The sequence below is a fragment of the Borostomias antarcticus genome (assembly GCF_949987555.1).
Source record: "Borostomias antarcticus genome assembly, chromosome: 12".
Classification (NCBI taxonomy): Eukaryota; Metazoa; Chordata; class Actinopteri; order Stomiiformes; family Stomiidae; genus Borostomias; species Borostomias antarcticus.
In genome coordinates, this window is record NC_140245.1 from 12,054,994 (window position 1) to 12,071,527 (window position 16,534).

The 16,534-nt window shown below is 45.5% G+C and overlaps 1 protein-coding gene across 1 annotated transcript; it reads left to right on the top strand.

The window, feature by feature from the left end:
- The first annotated feature begins 747 nt into the window (after window positions 1–747).
- Window positions 748–15,299, top strand: LOC311316544 (mitochondrial adenyl nucleotide antiporter SLC25A24-like). Its single transcript, XM_084447413.1, has 10 exons — window positions 748–1,175; window positions 1,895–2,021; window positions 2,379–2,466; window positions 2,686–2,797; window positions 4,542–4,700; window positions 4,979–5,131; window positions 5,671–5,775; window positions 7,472–7,639; window positions 13,236–13,386; window positions 13,534–15,299. The coding sequence occupies exons 1-10, from the start codon at window positions 996–998 to the stop codon at window positions 13,710–13,712; spliced, it is 1,422 nt and encodes a 473-aa protein (XP_084303539.1). The 5' UTR covers window positions 748–995; the 3' UTR covers window positions 13,713–15,299.
- The last annotated feature ends 1,235 nt before the right edge of the window (window positions 15,300–16,534 follow it).

Here is a 16,534-nt window from a genome sequence, read left to right on the forward strand (position 1 = left end):
ATTTTATTTTCAACCTTTCAAAACATTGTGCAAGCCTTCAAAACTTATTTTCAGTCTTACAAAACCGTGTTCAAGCATTCAAACACTGATTTACAACCTTTCACATCGTTTTTTTTCAGTTTCGAATTATGGCATGATTCTAATCCCATAGGTTTACAGCCACGCACAAAAAGACTAGGCCCATCAGTTCATGAAGTGGAAACTGTAACAGAACACTGCTCTCTGTCGACTGCTTTATGACAGGCCTACATGCTTCCCCTACATACGAGAGGGATCTAGATCACCTATACTAGTTTAGCTACTTGGTAGCCTGATACGGGGAGCATTCGACTGCCTTCAGTGCCAAGTGAATGATTTACAGATTTAGTTTAGGGCTCTATACAACTATGCAGTTACCATTTACTATAGCCTACAAGGGTTTACTGGACCCAGACATTTGACGCTTCAAAAGAAATCCCCCATATGGGATCAATAGGCTCAACAAGACAACGTCCAGCCTACTGTCTATTCTGCACATCTACACGGTCTTGCTTCTCTGCGGTTATAGGCTAGCACGGTCATGGTCCTAGACCTGTTATTACCATGCTATCCAGGATAGCAAATGTTGCGCTGGTATTTTCCACCCCCTCTATGCGCTGCGATAAGAAGACTCGCCCCGCCTTCGTTTGACTGCAGTTCCTCTAGGAATATGAGCTCGCATTTCAGGTTCTTTACACAGCAGCGCTCAACTGCTATAGGCTATAGAAATGGAACCGTGTCAATTTGCCGACTTTGATCCTCATTGCGGTAGGTAGACTATAACGGAGAAGATGATCTAGCTGTTTAAAGCAAGCGCACTCTCCAGATCCTCGAGGCCGATTGTGTTTATTTTTTCCTGCGAATGACTGGGCTACTGGACGAGGATAGGGGCTCCTGCAGCATATACTGCCTATACTTTACAACTTTCCACGGCCACTGCCTCGACTGACAGTATTGCGTTCTGATCCACCGCTACGATGTATCAGACAATAAGGACGCTTTTCCTAACCGACTCCCGCTGCTGGGACGCCGATAGCGAGAGATCGTACAAGGACTTATTTGAGAAACTAGACACCAATAATGATGGGAAAGTGGATGTGGCAGAGCTGAGAGCGGGCCTGAAAGCGATGGGCATATTCCGTCAAGGTGCAGCTCAGGTAAATATGGAGATAGCCTACGCCTACCCACACAGAGTTTGCTTTAGGACGTCCTATATACGCGTAGTGTCTCACTTGAAACGTTGAGAGCCGTATCCAGGTGGATATGTCATGGTCATGTAGGCTACTATTTAAGCATAACCTGCTCCACCAGCCTATACTGTATCTACAACCTACATGTGTAGCCTAGGCCTGCTTGGACCCGGACTCATGTTTACCAGGCTATCTGCCTCTGTCACACGAGGCTTTCTGGATAAACATGGATGGACTTTGTTGACTACTCTCTCTCTCTACTCTTACACACACACACAAACACACACACCGCGTGCACACACACTCACTCACTATGGATATAGGCTACTTTGTACTATCTCTCGCCTGCAGGCTAGGGGTTGGAGTATGATTAATACCATACTATCTTTGAATCAGGCCAGGATAAGTTTTAGGGTGTCACAAAAGTTTTAACAGCGTCCTGATATTTACAAACAGGCCTTTCTGCTGCTTCCTGCAATGTAATCATGCACCACAGATAATGATGCAAGCAGCTGTAGCTGTTGAGGCCGTCATACTGTACTGCTTATAGGAGTCTGGAACTTCTCTCATTGAGTCCCAAGTGTACTTTATCATTCATTCAATATAACTCATTCCTCAACTAATCTCTAGCTATGTCTATACCATGTGTTATTTAAATACATATAACCTTCTTGTGTTATCTCTAGAAAATTGTGTCATCTGGCGACCAAAACAAAGATGGGACGCTTGACTTCAAAGAGTTCACCAAATATCTGAAAGAGCATGAGAAGAAACTCCGTCTGACGTTTAAAAGCCTGGACAGGAACAACGATGGTCAGCTGCCTTCTGATTCTCTTCTCTTAGTGTGTGATGGTCACAGGAAGTGCTGGTGATGGTCACAGGAAGTGTGGTGTGGCACAGTTTGTCAGTAAGATTGTGCTGTTTCTTCCAGCAAAATGGTGTAGACCAGGGGTGCCCACACTTTCTTGTGAGCTACTTTTAAAAGGGCCTTTATTTTATATAACTGACTGAGTCCTTTATTTTATATAACTGACTGAGTCCTATAATGTCTGATGGCATTGTTTATGTCCTTTGTATTTCTTTTTATGTGGACATATACATTACCTGTAGTACCTTATAGTATATATATTACTATCTTAACTTTAAAATGAGCTCTCTCCTGTCCTCCAGGTCGTATCGATGCCTCTGAGATCAAGCAGTCTCTGTCCGAGCTGGGGATGGACGTCAGCAAGGAGGACGCCCTGAAGATCCTGCAGAGGTTTGACCTCTCACCCCCTGCCCTCTGTAGAGAACGGCTCCTCTGACATGAGACGAGAAGAGCTACAGTATCAGAGTCACTCACTACCATGCCCTGCTCTTTCCTCCTCTCTCCTGTGTGTGTGTGTGTTTGTGTGTGTTTGCACGTGTGTGTGTGTGTGTGTGTGTGTTTGCGTGCATGTGTGTGTTTGCGTGTTTGTGTTTGTGTGTGTGTGTGCAGCATGGACATCGATGGCACCATGATGGTGGACTGGAATGAGTGGAGGGAACACTTTTTATTCAACCCTGCACACAACCTGGAGGAGATCATACGCTACTGGAAACACTCCTCGGTGAGAGTGTGTGTGTGTGTGTGTGCGTGTGTGTGGGTACGTGTGTAAAACCGTGTGTATGTGTGTTTGAGACTGTGAGTTAGTGTGTGTGTCTGTATGCCTGTCTGTGAAAGACACTTTGGATTAGGTTAGATTTTGAGATAATATGCTTCTAGTTCAGTCAGAGCATCTTGGATGCAATCCAGTGATTCTAGAAGGTTCTGTGAGCTTTAGAAAGTTGGGATTATCCTTTCCAAATAGGAACAACCACGCATAAACCACAGAGGATCACAGACAATCTCCTTCTGTTCATCTCTGTCTGCAGACGTTGTCAGTGGTCCGACCCCACGACGATGGGTATATTCCTATGTTCTTAGGTAACTGAAAACACAACATACTGTAGGTGTTTGCTGTGACTTATCATGCCCACTGGGCTACAGTTCGGAAGAAAAATGTGAATGGAGGAGGTGGAGAAACTGTTTAATGCTACAAATGTGAAACTACCCATCCTAAACTCCACTTTGTCTGCAGCCCATCCAACTGTGTTATGTCAGGGGACAGTTCGAAATGTACGGGAGGGCTCACTGAAAAACAGGGGAGGGTCATGCTTTTTAGATTTTAGTCCGAGGGGCTAAATTACCCAGGGCAATACCCCCTCCCAGGGTAATACCCCCTCCCAGGGCAATACCCCCTCACAGGGCAATACCCCCTCCCAGGGTAATACCCCCTCCCAGGGCAATACCCCCTCCCAGGGTAATACCCCCTCCCAGGGCAATACCCCCTCCCAGGGCAATACCCCCAGTGCTCTCTGCCTCAGCGCCTCCACGCGCTCTCGGCGTAGGTATCACACGCTGAATTGTGATTTGGCGTATGATATACACGGTGTAAAAGCCTGTTATTTATACGCAGATGGGTGAGATCGGGGTTGATAGATATTGTATACCTGTAGGCTACATCTATACATGCACATAGTGCATAAAAATACACACCGATGTACATGAAGGATTCACTAGCAGGCTGGAGGCTGCCTCTCTGTGTCTCTAGGTCCTGGCTAGTGATTGTAGGCGAGACTGAATAGGTCTTAAGATCAAGATTCTTGAGCTTTTTGGAATTCAGCCAGCTGTTTAGTGTGACCCGGTCTAGGCTGTCTTCTCTTTGGCTGCCTGAACTGTCAATCTTTGTGATTGGCCTATCCAGTCAGTGGGCGTGTACAGCATCTGGTGAGTTAGTGGAGCTCTGGGTAGATTTAGCAATTTGTGAACAGACACCGACACGCAGAACTGTGTGAATGACTCGATTCTACCTTTGCATCAGGTTGTTGAGTAACACCATATTCAAATGAATCTTGCCTATTTGGTGGTGGAGGGGCAATAATTTTTTTCCAATCACTCAGGGAGGGTCAAAGAAAAATATATTTCTGTCAGAGGGAAGGTCATGCATTTTTATTTCCAAGCACTCTAAAGTCCTCCAGTGACCCCCTTCCATAAATTAAGCAGTCCTTAAGTCATATAAAATTGTACTAAATGTGTTTTAAAACAACCCCCCAAATGTCTGACTTGCTGACATCCTAAAATATCTTCTTAGTAGCGCGCCTGGTCTTAACCTTGCTGATAAGGAGGAAGTCTGGGACAGAGCCGAGTCTGGGCCCTGACCATGCGTGTGCTCTCAGGTGCTGGACCTAGGGAAGTCTGGGCCCTGACCATGCGTGTGCTCTCAGGTGCTGGACCTAGGGGAGTCTGGGCCCTGACCATGCGTGTGCTCTCAGGTGCTGGACCTAGGGGACAGCCTGGGCGTCCCGGACGAGTTCACGGAGGAGGAGAGGATCTCTGGCGGCTGGTGGAGGCAGCTGGCCGCGGGGGCGATGGCGGGGGCGGTCTCTCGCACCGGCACGGCCCCGCTGGACAGGATGAAGGTGTTCATGCAGGTAAAGAACTGCATTCTGGGTAGCAGAATAGTTAGGTTTTACCACCAAGATATGATGGTGTGATGATGAATTGTGAAACTTTAAGACGATGTAAAAAGAAAAAAAGAATAAAGAAGTAACATTTAGATAGCCGGCAGAAAAGTGAAACAGTGTGTGTTTGTGCGTGTGTGTGTGCGTGCGTGTGTGTGTGCATGCGTGCATGCGTGTGTGCATGTGTGTGTGCATGTGTGTACGTGTGTGTGTGTGTGTGTGCATGCGTGCGTGTGTGTGTGCTTCAGGTCCACTCCTCCAAGTCCAACAAGATCAGCCTGGTGGGCGGCTTCACTCAGATGATCAGGGAGGGGGGCGTGGCGTCACTATGGCGAGGGAACGGAGTCAACGTGTTGAAGATCGCCCCGGAAACATCCATCAAGTTCATGGCCTACGAACAGGTTGGGAGCCTTTCCATCTCTGCAGGAAGGAATACAGAAGTACTGTAGGCTTGGAACATGAGATGCAAAACAGACAGTAAGCAAATGATGGGGAAGCAAAAGAAAGAGTTTGCATGTTTACGTGTGTGTGTGTGTGTGTGTGTGTGTGTGTGTGTGTGTGTGTGTGTGTGTGTGAGAGTGAGTGAGTGAGTGAGTGAGTGAGTGAGTGAGTGAGTGAGTGAGTGAGTGAGTGAGTGAGTGAGTGAGTGAGTGAGTGTGTGTGAGGGAGAAGAGAAGAGAAGAAGAGAGACTATATTTGTATGTGTGCTGCTGTCATGGTACAGTATGATGTGTCTCAAGGTCTGGTACTCATGGTGTGAGTATGTGTGTGTATGTGGTTGTGTGGGTGTGTGTGTATGGTTGTGTGTTTGTGTGGTTGTGTGTGCGTGTGTGTGCGTGTGTGTGTGCGTGTGTGTGTGTGTGGTTGTGTGTGTGTGTGTGTGTGTGTGGTTGTGTGTGGTTGTGTGTGTGTGTGTGTGTGTGTGTGTGTTCTGCTCCAGTATAAGAAGCTGCTGTCCTCTGAAGGGAAGGTCCAGGTTCACCAGAGGTTCATGGCGGGTTCTCTGGCTGGGGCCACGGCTCAGAGCGCCATCTATCCCATGGAGGTACACGCGCACACACACGCGCACCCACACACACACTCACACACATGCGCGCCCACACACACACGCACACACACACAACCACACACACACACACACACATACACACACACCAAACTGCCTCTGTGCCGTCTGCTCCAGAGGTGGGTCCTACGCATCTCCAATCATCAGGCTGGGGGATAGTTCTGCAGACTTTTCCACATTAGATTCTGCTAAATCTCATTTATTGCAAAGTAACAATTGAACATGACTCATATGGAAGGGGTTGGGATCATACGATAACAACAGGGAAATGCCCAAGCCCCTCGAACCTCATGACAGTGGCAGACGCAACGTTAGTACTGCGCTCATTCTGAAGAAAATCTGATTTGAAGGATTGTTTAGCAAAAACAAATATGTTTAATGTGAGAGAGACGTCCAGGAAATCATTATCTGCAGTTGTTGTGAGAGCACATTGGGCCTCATTCACCAACAAAGTAAAGAAGTTCTCAAGAAGCATTTCTTCTTAAACCGTTTCTCATTTGGGATTTGTTCTCAGCTAAGAACAGAATATACGAACACTGAATAGCAGTCGCAAGTAGGCCATTTGAGTGCGGAAATGTAGACTATGCAAAATTGGTGACTGGGTTACTTCAATTATACAGTTGGATGATATATGATTGAAATGCAGTTATATTTGCATAATTCCCAATAACGTGTCCTAATCATAACCATAATTTCCATTGTAAACGTTTGCGTCAAAATATCTAATATGTCATAGTTTAAATCATTTCGCTCCGAATTGCTTGTTATTCGTGTTGATCTTGAAGATGTAGATAAAATATTTAGATTGGGTGTTAATAATTTGTGATTTTGGTGTAAATCAATGAGTGTTGTGTTTTGTTTTAATTCTTTGACCGTTCTGCAAAAGCACCGTGAGATTTCGCTATATAAGCCTACATATAATAGCCTACCAACAAATCCATAACCATTTCATCATTTGGTGATTGCGGTCACCTCAATTCTACAGTTGGATGAGTGTTAGTGCGCTAGACAGAGAGTCTGCTGCGGAGATGGGGTGGTAGTCCGTGTCCCTGGTGTCTGTATCCATATCACCAGCGGCGCGCACACCCAACAGTGCTGTTGTCCCTATTATGGCACCAACGCGCTGGTCGAACTCGGACAACGGTGGGCACGCCGGCCCCCTCCAGTAGCCTGCATATCTCTCCTCAAGATTAAACATTCACGATTCCTTTATTTGTCACATGCAGCCTAATGTCCAGTCACAGTGAAATGTTGCTGCCGGCTCCAAGGTTATGGTCATTACAGATGAAACTCTAATACTCAATTTACAAATGACACAATAAGGACTATTTCTATAAAGTATGTAGATAAGATCAGATAAGTAGGGTACCTCTTTTGTCAACTGCTATGAACACGTCGTGAATCAGACGGGAGCTTTCCTTAGAAACGTTCTTAGGAAGAAATTTAAGAACAGAACTTAAGAAGATATTGGTGAATGAGGCCCATTGTTTGCATATTTTAGACTACAGAATTCCCAGGAATGCACTGGGGCCAGGCATTGAACTACACTGAGAAAACGGATTAAGAATCACATAGCTAACGTTCCTCCCCTCCTACTCTCGCTCTCTCTCCCTCCCTCTCTCCTTCCCTTTCTCTTTCTTCTTCGCTCTCTCTTTCCTTCCCTCCCTCTGTTTAGGTTATGAAGACCAGACTGACGCTGGGGAGAACGGGCCAGTATTCCGGCATGTTCGACTGTGCCAAAAAGATCCTGAGGAAAGAAGGAGTCAAAGCCTTTTACAAAGGCTACATTCCTAACATCCTGGGCATCATTCCCTATGCCGGCATCGACCTGGCCGTCTACGAGGTGGGCTGGGCTGGGCAGAGGGATACACACTACAGAGGGGTTTCACAGCACAGTGGACTCCACTTAATGCCCACTACTACTACTACTACTACCACTACTACTACTACTACCACTACTACTACTACTACTACTACTACTACTACTACCACTACTACTACTACTACCACTACTACTACTACTACTACTACTACTACTACTACCACTACTACTACTACTACTACTACTACTACTACTACCACTACTACTACTACTACTACTACTACTACCACTACTACTACTACTACCACTACTACTACTACTACTACTACTACTACTACCACCACTACTACTACTACTACTACTACTACTACTACTACTACTACTACTACTGTACTACTACTACTGCTGTACTACTACTACTACTACTACTACTACTACTACTACTACTGTACTACTACTACTACTACTACTACTACTACTACTACTGTACTACTACTACTATCACTACTACTACTACTACTACTACTACTACTGTACTACTACTACTACTACTACTACTACTACTACTACTACTGTACTACTACAACTACTATTACTGTACTACTACTACTAATAGTACTACTACAGTACGACTGTACTACTACTACTACTCAAGTCAAGTCAAATCAAGTAACACTTTATTGTCTTTACAGAGATTTAGCTTGGGCTACCTGCCTGCGCTGCCAGCCAAACATTTAACATCAAAACAGACAGAGACATGCAATAAATAAAAAGTGAATAAGCACAATCATATGAACAGTGTAGTTATTTCACTTCGTTCAGAAGTTTTATGGACAGGGGAACAGAGAATTTTTTGAATCTGTTCAAATTACGATGGCCCATAGGAACTCTGTGCCTCCTTCCCAGGGGAAGCAGCTGGAGGTCATGGTAAAGGACATGGGTCGGGTCAGTAACAATGCTATCTGCTAGTTTGATAACAGCCTGGTCAAAAATGGCCTGCAGGGTGGGCTGTCCTTCCGCTGCCATGATCTTAAAGGCAACCTCCCTCAGTCTGAGTAGTTTAGACTTAAGTTGGACAGTTAGGTTCCCAAACCAGGCTGTAATGCCGTACCAAATAATACTTTTGAACACCGCTTTGTAAAAAATTAACATGAATTTCCTGTCAACACCATGTAATCTGAGCCGGCGCAAGAAGTGCAGCCGTTGCTGTAATCTAGGACAGAGGTTGTCTACATGGGTCCTCCAGGAGAGTTGGTCATCGATATGAACCCCAAGGTATTTGTAGGAGGAGACCTGTGTGATGTTTACGCCATGGATAACTACAGGGCCTATACAGTACCTCCTATCTTCTTTGGGTCAAATACCATCTCCTCTGTTTTCTTGGTATTGACGACAAGATGGTTTGAGTCACACATTTTACAAAGGTTTCTATCTCAGAAAGATAATCAGACAAATCGTCCCCCTCTTTCATTAAAGCTAAGATGGCTGTGTCATCAGAGAATTTAATGATAATATTATAATTATTGGGATGGCAACTCCTACACTCATTAGTGTACAAGGTAAAAAGAACAGGTGAGCTAACACACCCCTGGGGGGCACCAGTGCTCAGGGTTCTGGCCCGAGAAAGAGTATCATTCACACTGACCCACTGTTTCCCATTGTTTAAGAACGAGTGGTACCATCTAATGATTTGAGGGTGGACATTTAAATCAATTAGCTTCCTAATCAGGAGATGTGGCTGGATCGTATTAAATGCTGAGCTAAAGTCAACAAATAAAAGACGTGTAAATGCAGCAGGGTGGTCTAAGTGCTTAACTATAAAGTGTATCATGGCAGTGACTGCATCATCCGTACCCCTATTGCATCTGTACGCAAACTGAAAAGGATCCACAAAACAGCTAACATCTCTTCTCAACAGGTTGACAATGATTTTTTCGAAACATTTCATCACTATTGAGGTCAAGGCCACTGGACGATAGTCGTTCTCCTTGCAGCATGCTTTTTTAGGAACTGGAATAATGATGGAGCTTTTCCAGCTAGAAGGAACAGCATGCAGGTCCAGTGATTTCTGAAGGACAGGACACCAGGCTTCCGCTAGCTCCTCACTACAGGCTTTAAGCAGAGCCCCAGAGATGCCGTCCGGCCCAGCAGCTTTCCCGGGGCAGGCACGTGAAAACAGTCTCCTTACCCCCTGCTGGTCGATGATGATATTGGGGAGGTCTGGTGTTGATATTGACTCCAGAGCTGATTGTCGCTCCTCTGAAAAGTCAACAGTCTCAAATCTACCATAGAATTCACTTAGTTCATTGGCCTTCTCAGCCTCATTTAGGACGTGTTTTGCTGGGGCCATATTGGTCATCCTTTTCATGGAGTCCCACAGCCTTCTACTACTACTACTACAACTACTACTACTGTACTACTACTACTACTACTACTACTGTACTACTACTACTACTACTACTACTACTACTGTACTACTACTACTACTACTACTACTACTACTACAGTACTACATCTACTATTACTACTACTGTACTACTACTACTACTACTACTACTACTACTACTACTACTGCTACTACTACTACTACTACTACTACAGTACTACTACTACTACTACTACTACTACTACTGTACTACTACTACTACTACTACTCTACTACTACTACTACTACTACTACTACTACTACTACTACTACTGTAATACTACTACTACTGTACTACTACTACTACTACTACTACTACTACTACTGTACTACTACTACTACTACTACAGTACGAGTGTACTACTACTACTACTACTACTGTACTACTACTACTACAACTACTACTACTGTACTACTACTACTACTACTACTACTACTACTACTACTGTACTACTACTACTACCACTACTACTACTAATACTACTACTACCACTACTACTACTACTACTACTGTACTAATACTACTACTACTGTACTACTACTACCACTACTACTACTACTACTACTGTACTACTACTACTACTACTACTACTACTACTACTGTACTACTACTACTGATACTACTACTACAGTACAACTGTACTACTACTACTACTACTACTACTACTACTACTACTGTACTACTACTACTGATACTACTACTACAGTACAACTGTACTACTACTACTACTACTACTGTACTACTACTACTACTGTACTACTACTACTACTACTACTACTACTACTACTACTACTACAGTACTACATCTACTACTACTACTACTACTACTACTACTGTACTACTACTACTACACTACTACTACTGTACTACTACTACTACTGTACTACTCTCCTTTCTAAAACAAGTGACTAAGAGCATAATCTAGTGCTGAAGGCAAAGTGCAAGAATAGCAATCTAAAATACAATAGGTGCTTAAGAGGGAGGATCGTTGTAGTACTTCTTGAAGAAATGGGTTTTGAGCCTTCAACGGAAGATGGGCAGCAACTCTGCTGTCCTGACGTCAGTGGGCAGTTCATCCCACCAATACGGGGCCAGGACAGAGAAGTGACCGTGTGGATCGACCGCAGGGGCCTCGGAGTGACGGGGCAACCATTCGCCCCGAGGTGGCAGAGCATAGCGGTCAGGAGGGGGTATAGGGTTTGACCATGGCCTGGCGGTACAGTAGGAGGGGGCTGTTCATTTCATTGCCCTGTAGGCTAGTGCCAGAGTTTTAAACTGGATGCGAGCCGCTACAAGGAGCCAGTGTAGGGAACGGAGAAGGGAAGTTGTGTGGGAGAACTTGGGGTGGTTGAACACCAGGCAAGCAGCAGCTTTCTGGACCAGTTCCAGGTGTTTAATGGCTGATGCCGGGGCCCCAGCAAAGAGGTAGTTGCAGTAATCCAGGCGGGAGATGACCAGGGCCTGGATCAGCACCTGCGCCGTTTCATCAGTGAGGAAAGGGTGAATCCTCCTGATGTTGTAGATCATGAATCTGCAGGAGTGTGTGATGGATGTGATATGTGCGGAGAACGACAATTGGTTATCCTGGGTGACACCCAGATTCCTCACAGTCCGAGTCGGCGTCACCACTGTGTCTTCAATGGTGATGGCCAGGTCCTGGTGCGGGCAGCCCTTCCCCGGGAGGAACAGCAGCGCAGTCTTGTCCAGGTTTAGCTTGAGGTGGTGTTGTCATCCACTCCGAGATGTCAGCCAAGCACCCAGCATTGCGTGTTTCCACTTGTGTATCAGAAGGAGGAAATGACAGGACCAGTTGGGTGTCATTGGCGTAGCAGTGGTAGGAGAAGCCATGCGAGCGAATTACAGAGCCCAGAGATGTAGTGTAGAGGGAAAAAAGGAGAGGACCCAGGACAGACCCTTGTGGAACCCCCGTAGTCAGACTACACGGTTCCGATATCGACCCTCTCCATGTCAACTGGTAGGAGCGGCCCGTCAGGTAGGATGCAAACAGGGAGCGTGCAGAGCCAGCGATGCCTTTCTCCTCGAGGGTGGAGAGGAGGATCTGGTGGTCTACCGTATCAAATGCTGCTGACAGGTCTAGGAGTATCAGGACAGAGGAGAGAGTTCAGGCGGTCTCTGTCGAATGGCCAGCCTTGAACCCGGACTGGTGAAGGTCTAGGGGGTCGTCCTGGTGGAGGTACGAAGATAGTTGGTTAAAGATAGCACGTTCAAGTGTTTTAGATAGAAAGGATAGAAGGGAAACCGGTCTGTAGTTTTTGACGTCAGAGGGGTCGAGAGATGGCTTCTTCAGGAGTGGGATGACTCTGGCAGTCTTGAAAGTGGAGGGAAAGCATCCTGATACAAGAGATGTGTTGATGAGGTGGGTTAGGAAAGGAAGGAGTTCGGGACTGAAGGAGAGTTGAGGGAACAGGTTCTAGGGAGCACGTGGTGGGGCGGTTAGATGTTACAAGGTTGAGGACCTCGTTGGCGGAGAGGGGAGAAAAGTGGGATAAGGTGGGGCGTGGAGAGGGAGGGGGACGCGGAGAGGGAAGAGAGGGTGGGGCTGGGGAGGTGAGGTTGGTGCATGAAGCGTTGACAGGGGGAGGGGGGAAAGAGGATTTGATATTTTTAATTTTCTTGTCAAAGAAGTTGGTGAAATTGTCAGGGAGAAGGGAGGAGTTGGGAGGGAGGTGTGGCTGGAGTAGTGAAGAGAAAGTTTCAAAGAGATTTTTAGGATTGGAAGCAGAGGTTAGAATCTTAGAGCGGAAGAAAGCAGCTTTAGCAGCAGATAGGGAAGAGGAGAATGTGGAAAGAAAAGATTGCAAGTTAAGAAGGTCCTCTGGGAGTCTGCCTTTTTTCCATTAACGCTCAGCTATTCTCAGGCTCCGTCTATCAGTACGCACTGAGTCCAACAGCCATGGGGCAGGTGGAGTTGGGCGTGCAGGCCTGGAGGTGAGGGGACAGAGATTGTCCAGAGAAGAGGAAAGAGTAGAGAGGAGAAGATCAGTGGCAGTATCAGAGGGTACTGTAGGTGAGAGAAGGATTCAGGGGCACTTCCTTAAATGCTTTCACAAGTCCTATCATGTGTGCAGCTGATCAACGATTCCCATCACTCAAACAGGGCCCATGATAGCAGTAGTACCTTTTAGCCTTTTCTCTCATCCCTCCATCCCCCCACCCTCTCTGTTCTCCAGAGCCTGAAGAATGCCTGGTTGTCCCGCTACGCCAGGGACACGGCCAACCCTGGAATCCTGGTTCTGCTGGGCTGTGGCACCATCTCCAGCACCTGTGGCCAGCTGGCTAGCTACCCCCTGGCGCTGGTCCGCACACGCATGCAGGCACAAGGTGCGTAGTACAGGCACAGGAACAAGGTGCGGTAGCTACGCTACCATGTTATGTTGATGAGAGAAGAACTAGAAACCCCCTGAGGTCTCTATAAACAGAAGTGCTTCCGCTGCGTCTTTTCTCTCACACTCACTGCTCCTTCCCCAGCCTCTCTAGATGCGTCCGACCAGCCGTCCATGACTCGACTGGTGAAGAGGATTGTGGCTAAAGACGGCTTCTTTGGACTCTACCGAGGCATTCTGCCCAACTTCATGAAGGTCATCCCTGCTGTGAGCATCAGCTATGTGGTCTATGAATACATGAAGACTGGCCTGGGGATCTCCTAATGATGCACTGACTGACTGACTGACTGACTGGCTGAATGACTGACTGACTGACTGACTGACTGACTGACTGACTGACTGACTGACTGACTGACTGATTGGTTGGTTGATTGATTGACTGACTGACTGACTGACTGACTGACTGACTGACTGACTGACTGACTGACTGACTGACTGACTGACTGACTGACTGACTGACTGACTGGCCATCTGACTGGTTGGTTTGTTGATTGACTGACTGACTGACTGACTGACTGACTGACTGACTGACTGACTGACTGACTGACTGACTGACTCACTGACTGGTTGGTTTGTTGATTGACTGACTGACTGACTGACTGACTGACTGACTGACTGACTGACTGACTGACTGACTGGCTTCATACATACAGTCCAGATATTATACAGAGTGGTCCAAATGAGGTCATATCAGCAGCTGACTGGCTTACTGACTCCTCAAACGCACTCTTCACACAGAGACAGCTTTGATCTTGGATCTGACAGTCCCACCAAGAGATGGACACTATACGTTATCCTGTAAATACTGTGTTTACGTCTGTAAATATTGTGTTTACATCTGTGCCTCCCAAACACTTCCACTGACGCTGAAGCAGAAGGATTTGTGAAGAGACGGCAGAAGACTGTTTACGAGCGACCTCATCCTTGATGTTGGAACACTGGAGGGAACTGGGAAGAGAACTGCATAATGGGTCTTCTAGAGTGATAGGTAAAAACTGTGACCAAAGCTGTAGCAGCAATATAAAAGACTGTTCTGTTGCACATTCAAGATATTATTTGGACATCCTGCCAGCACCGTTGATGTCATTTTTGTTAATGTCTTATTTGATTTTAAATAATTATTATCTTCCGTTTACCGTGAGGCATATCATGTCATTAACTGCTGCTTCAATATTATATAATACAAATATATGTTATGCATTTTATACATTTGAGAGATAATTTATAAATGGTATAGTTGTATCTGTTAGGTTAACTATATCGCTCTTGGTCGTTTAAGACTTCATTCTGTCCTGAAATAGGCTAATGCTAGTCTGGGCCTTACGTTACTGGCCTGTTAGTCTGAAATACTAGACTGTATTAGCATGATCTCTCAGTGGCCAGCATCCTATTCAGACTAGACCAACACTGCTCCATTCATTGTGTAGGACGATGTTTTTTATGTTTTTTTATTATTAAATGTAGTCTAACAATTCTGCCAAAGATTTTAGCAGAAGTTTTAATATGCTTGAAGAGCCCAAACAGGCCTAAGCACTAACCATTATGTTCAAGGTTTTACAAGATGTAAGTCATATTACTGTAACAGTTGACTGCAAGTTGTAGGTTGTCTGCCTGAAATACTACCAGGATCCTTCCTCTTAAGCACATATTGTATTTAGGCCTATATGCTGTTTTGCTACCATTGAATGCAATAATTGTAAATACCTTTGGATAAAAGTGTCTACTACTACGACTTTACTGTGAATGTAATGTAGGCTAATGTAGGCCTAAGCTCCATCTAGAGGCCGTAAAAGGCAATGCCTTTGTAGCCTATGTTGAATGTCACATGCATTTTGCACAGTCGTTATCCCAAAGGAGGAAAGTTTACTAGCAGATGCAGTCAATAAATTGGCTATTATAAAAAAAAAAGTGGCCTCACATTCTTTAAATTAAACTTTAATGTGGATTATGGATTTTGCAGGGAATCTTGTAAATTTTTTACTGCCGAATGGATATCCGGATCTGCCCGAAATTAGAATCAGAACGCACAACACCACAACTGTTTGAAATTTTCACTGGTCTCAAAACAAGGGGGTGGGGGGGGGCCTCCACGGTTCCCGGCCCGGGGGCCCACACACCCCATAATCCGTCCATGGAGAGAGGACTTGCTTTCAGGGGGGATGATGAGCTACTGGGGCAGCCTCACAATGGAAATTTCCTGGGCCTCCTAGAGCTATTGGCAAAGTTTGATCCATTCTTAGCTGAACACCTTATTGCTATGGTGGACAGTCTGGGGATGGACCTGTCCAACTGTAGGGTCAGTCATATGATAATGCGAGTGTAGTATATTTTGACCAGTATAATCATAAGTTATATTATAGTGAATTTCAAATGCACACACATAGGCATATTGGAAGGATGGAAAAATACAGACAGGCCTAAGTTGAAGAACACTGGGGATTTTCCAGTGTGTTACTGTGGCAGACTGGCGCCACCTATATTTTACTAAGTGCTTCTTATCTAAACTATATGACAGTAAGTGCCTTTTAGAAAAATCCATATATTCACTATTGCCACCTATACGACATTAAGTACCTATTAGAGAAACCTATATATTCACTAGGCGTCAAGTTTCTGTCTATAGGATTAGGTGCCTCACAGAAGAGTGCTGGTTTTCATAGTCAACCCAAAAACACACACACCGTCACACAAACAGGGCACACAAGATCTGTTTAACTGAGCCATTAAACTGTCTAACTTTAGACAAGGTAACGAAGAACAGGACAATGTTGGGTGACACCTCTTTTCGTATAACCAGGAGAGATGCTCTGTGTTAGTTCAGTTCATGCTAGACATTTGGAGAGTGAACTCATCACAACTGCAGTGATTTTGATGCCAGAGATTGAATAAAAGTATTGAAACTTGCATCGACGGATCTGATTCTTCTTCCTTACAACCAGAAACGAAATAGACTACACGAGTAACATGTCTGGAAAGTACAATGGGGTCCAAGCACATCTTAAACAAACAAAAAAACACTGATCCCTCTGACTACCAGGGCCCCCGGCCCTCCTATAGGGCCCTCTGACTACCAGGGCCCCCAGCCC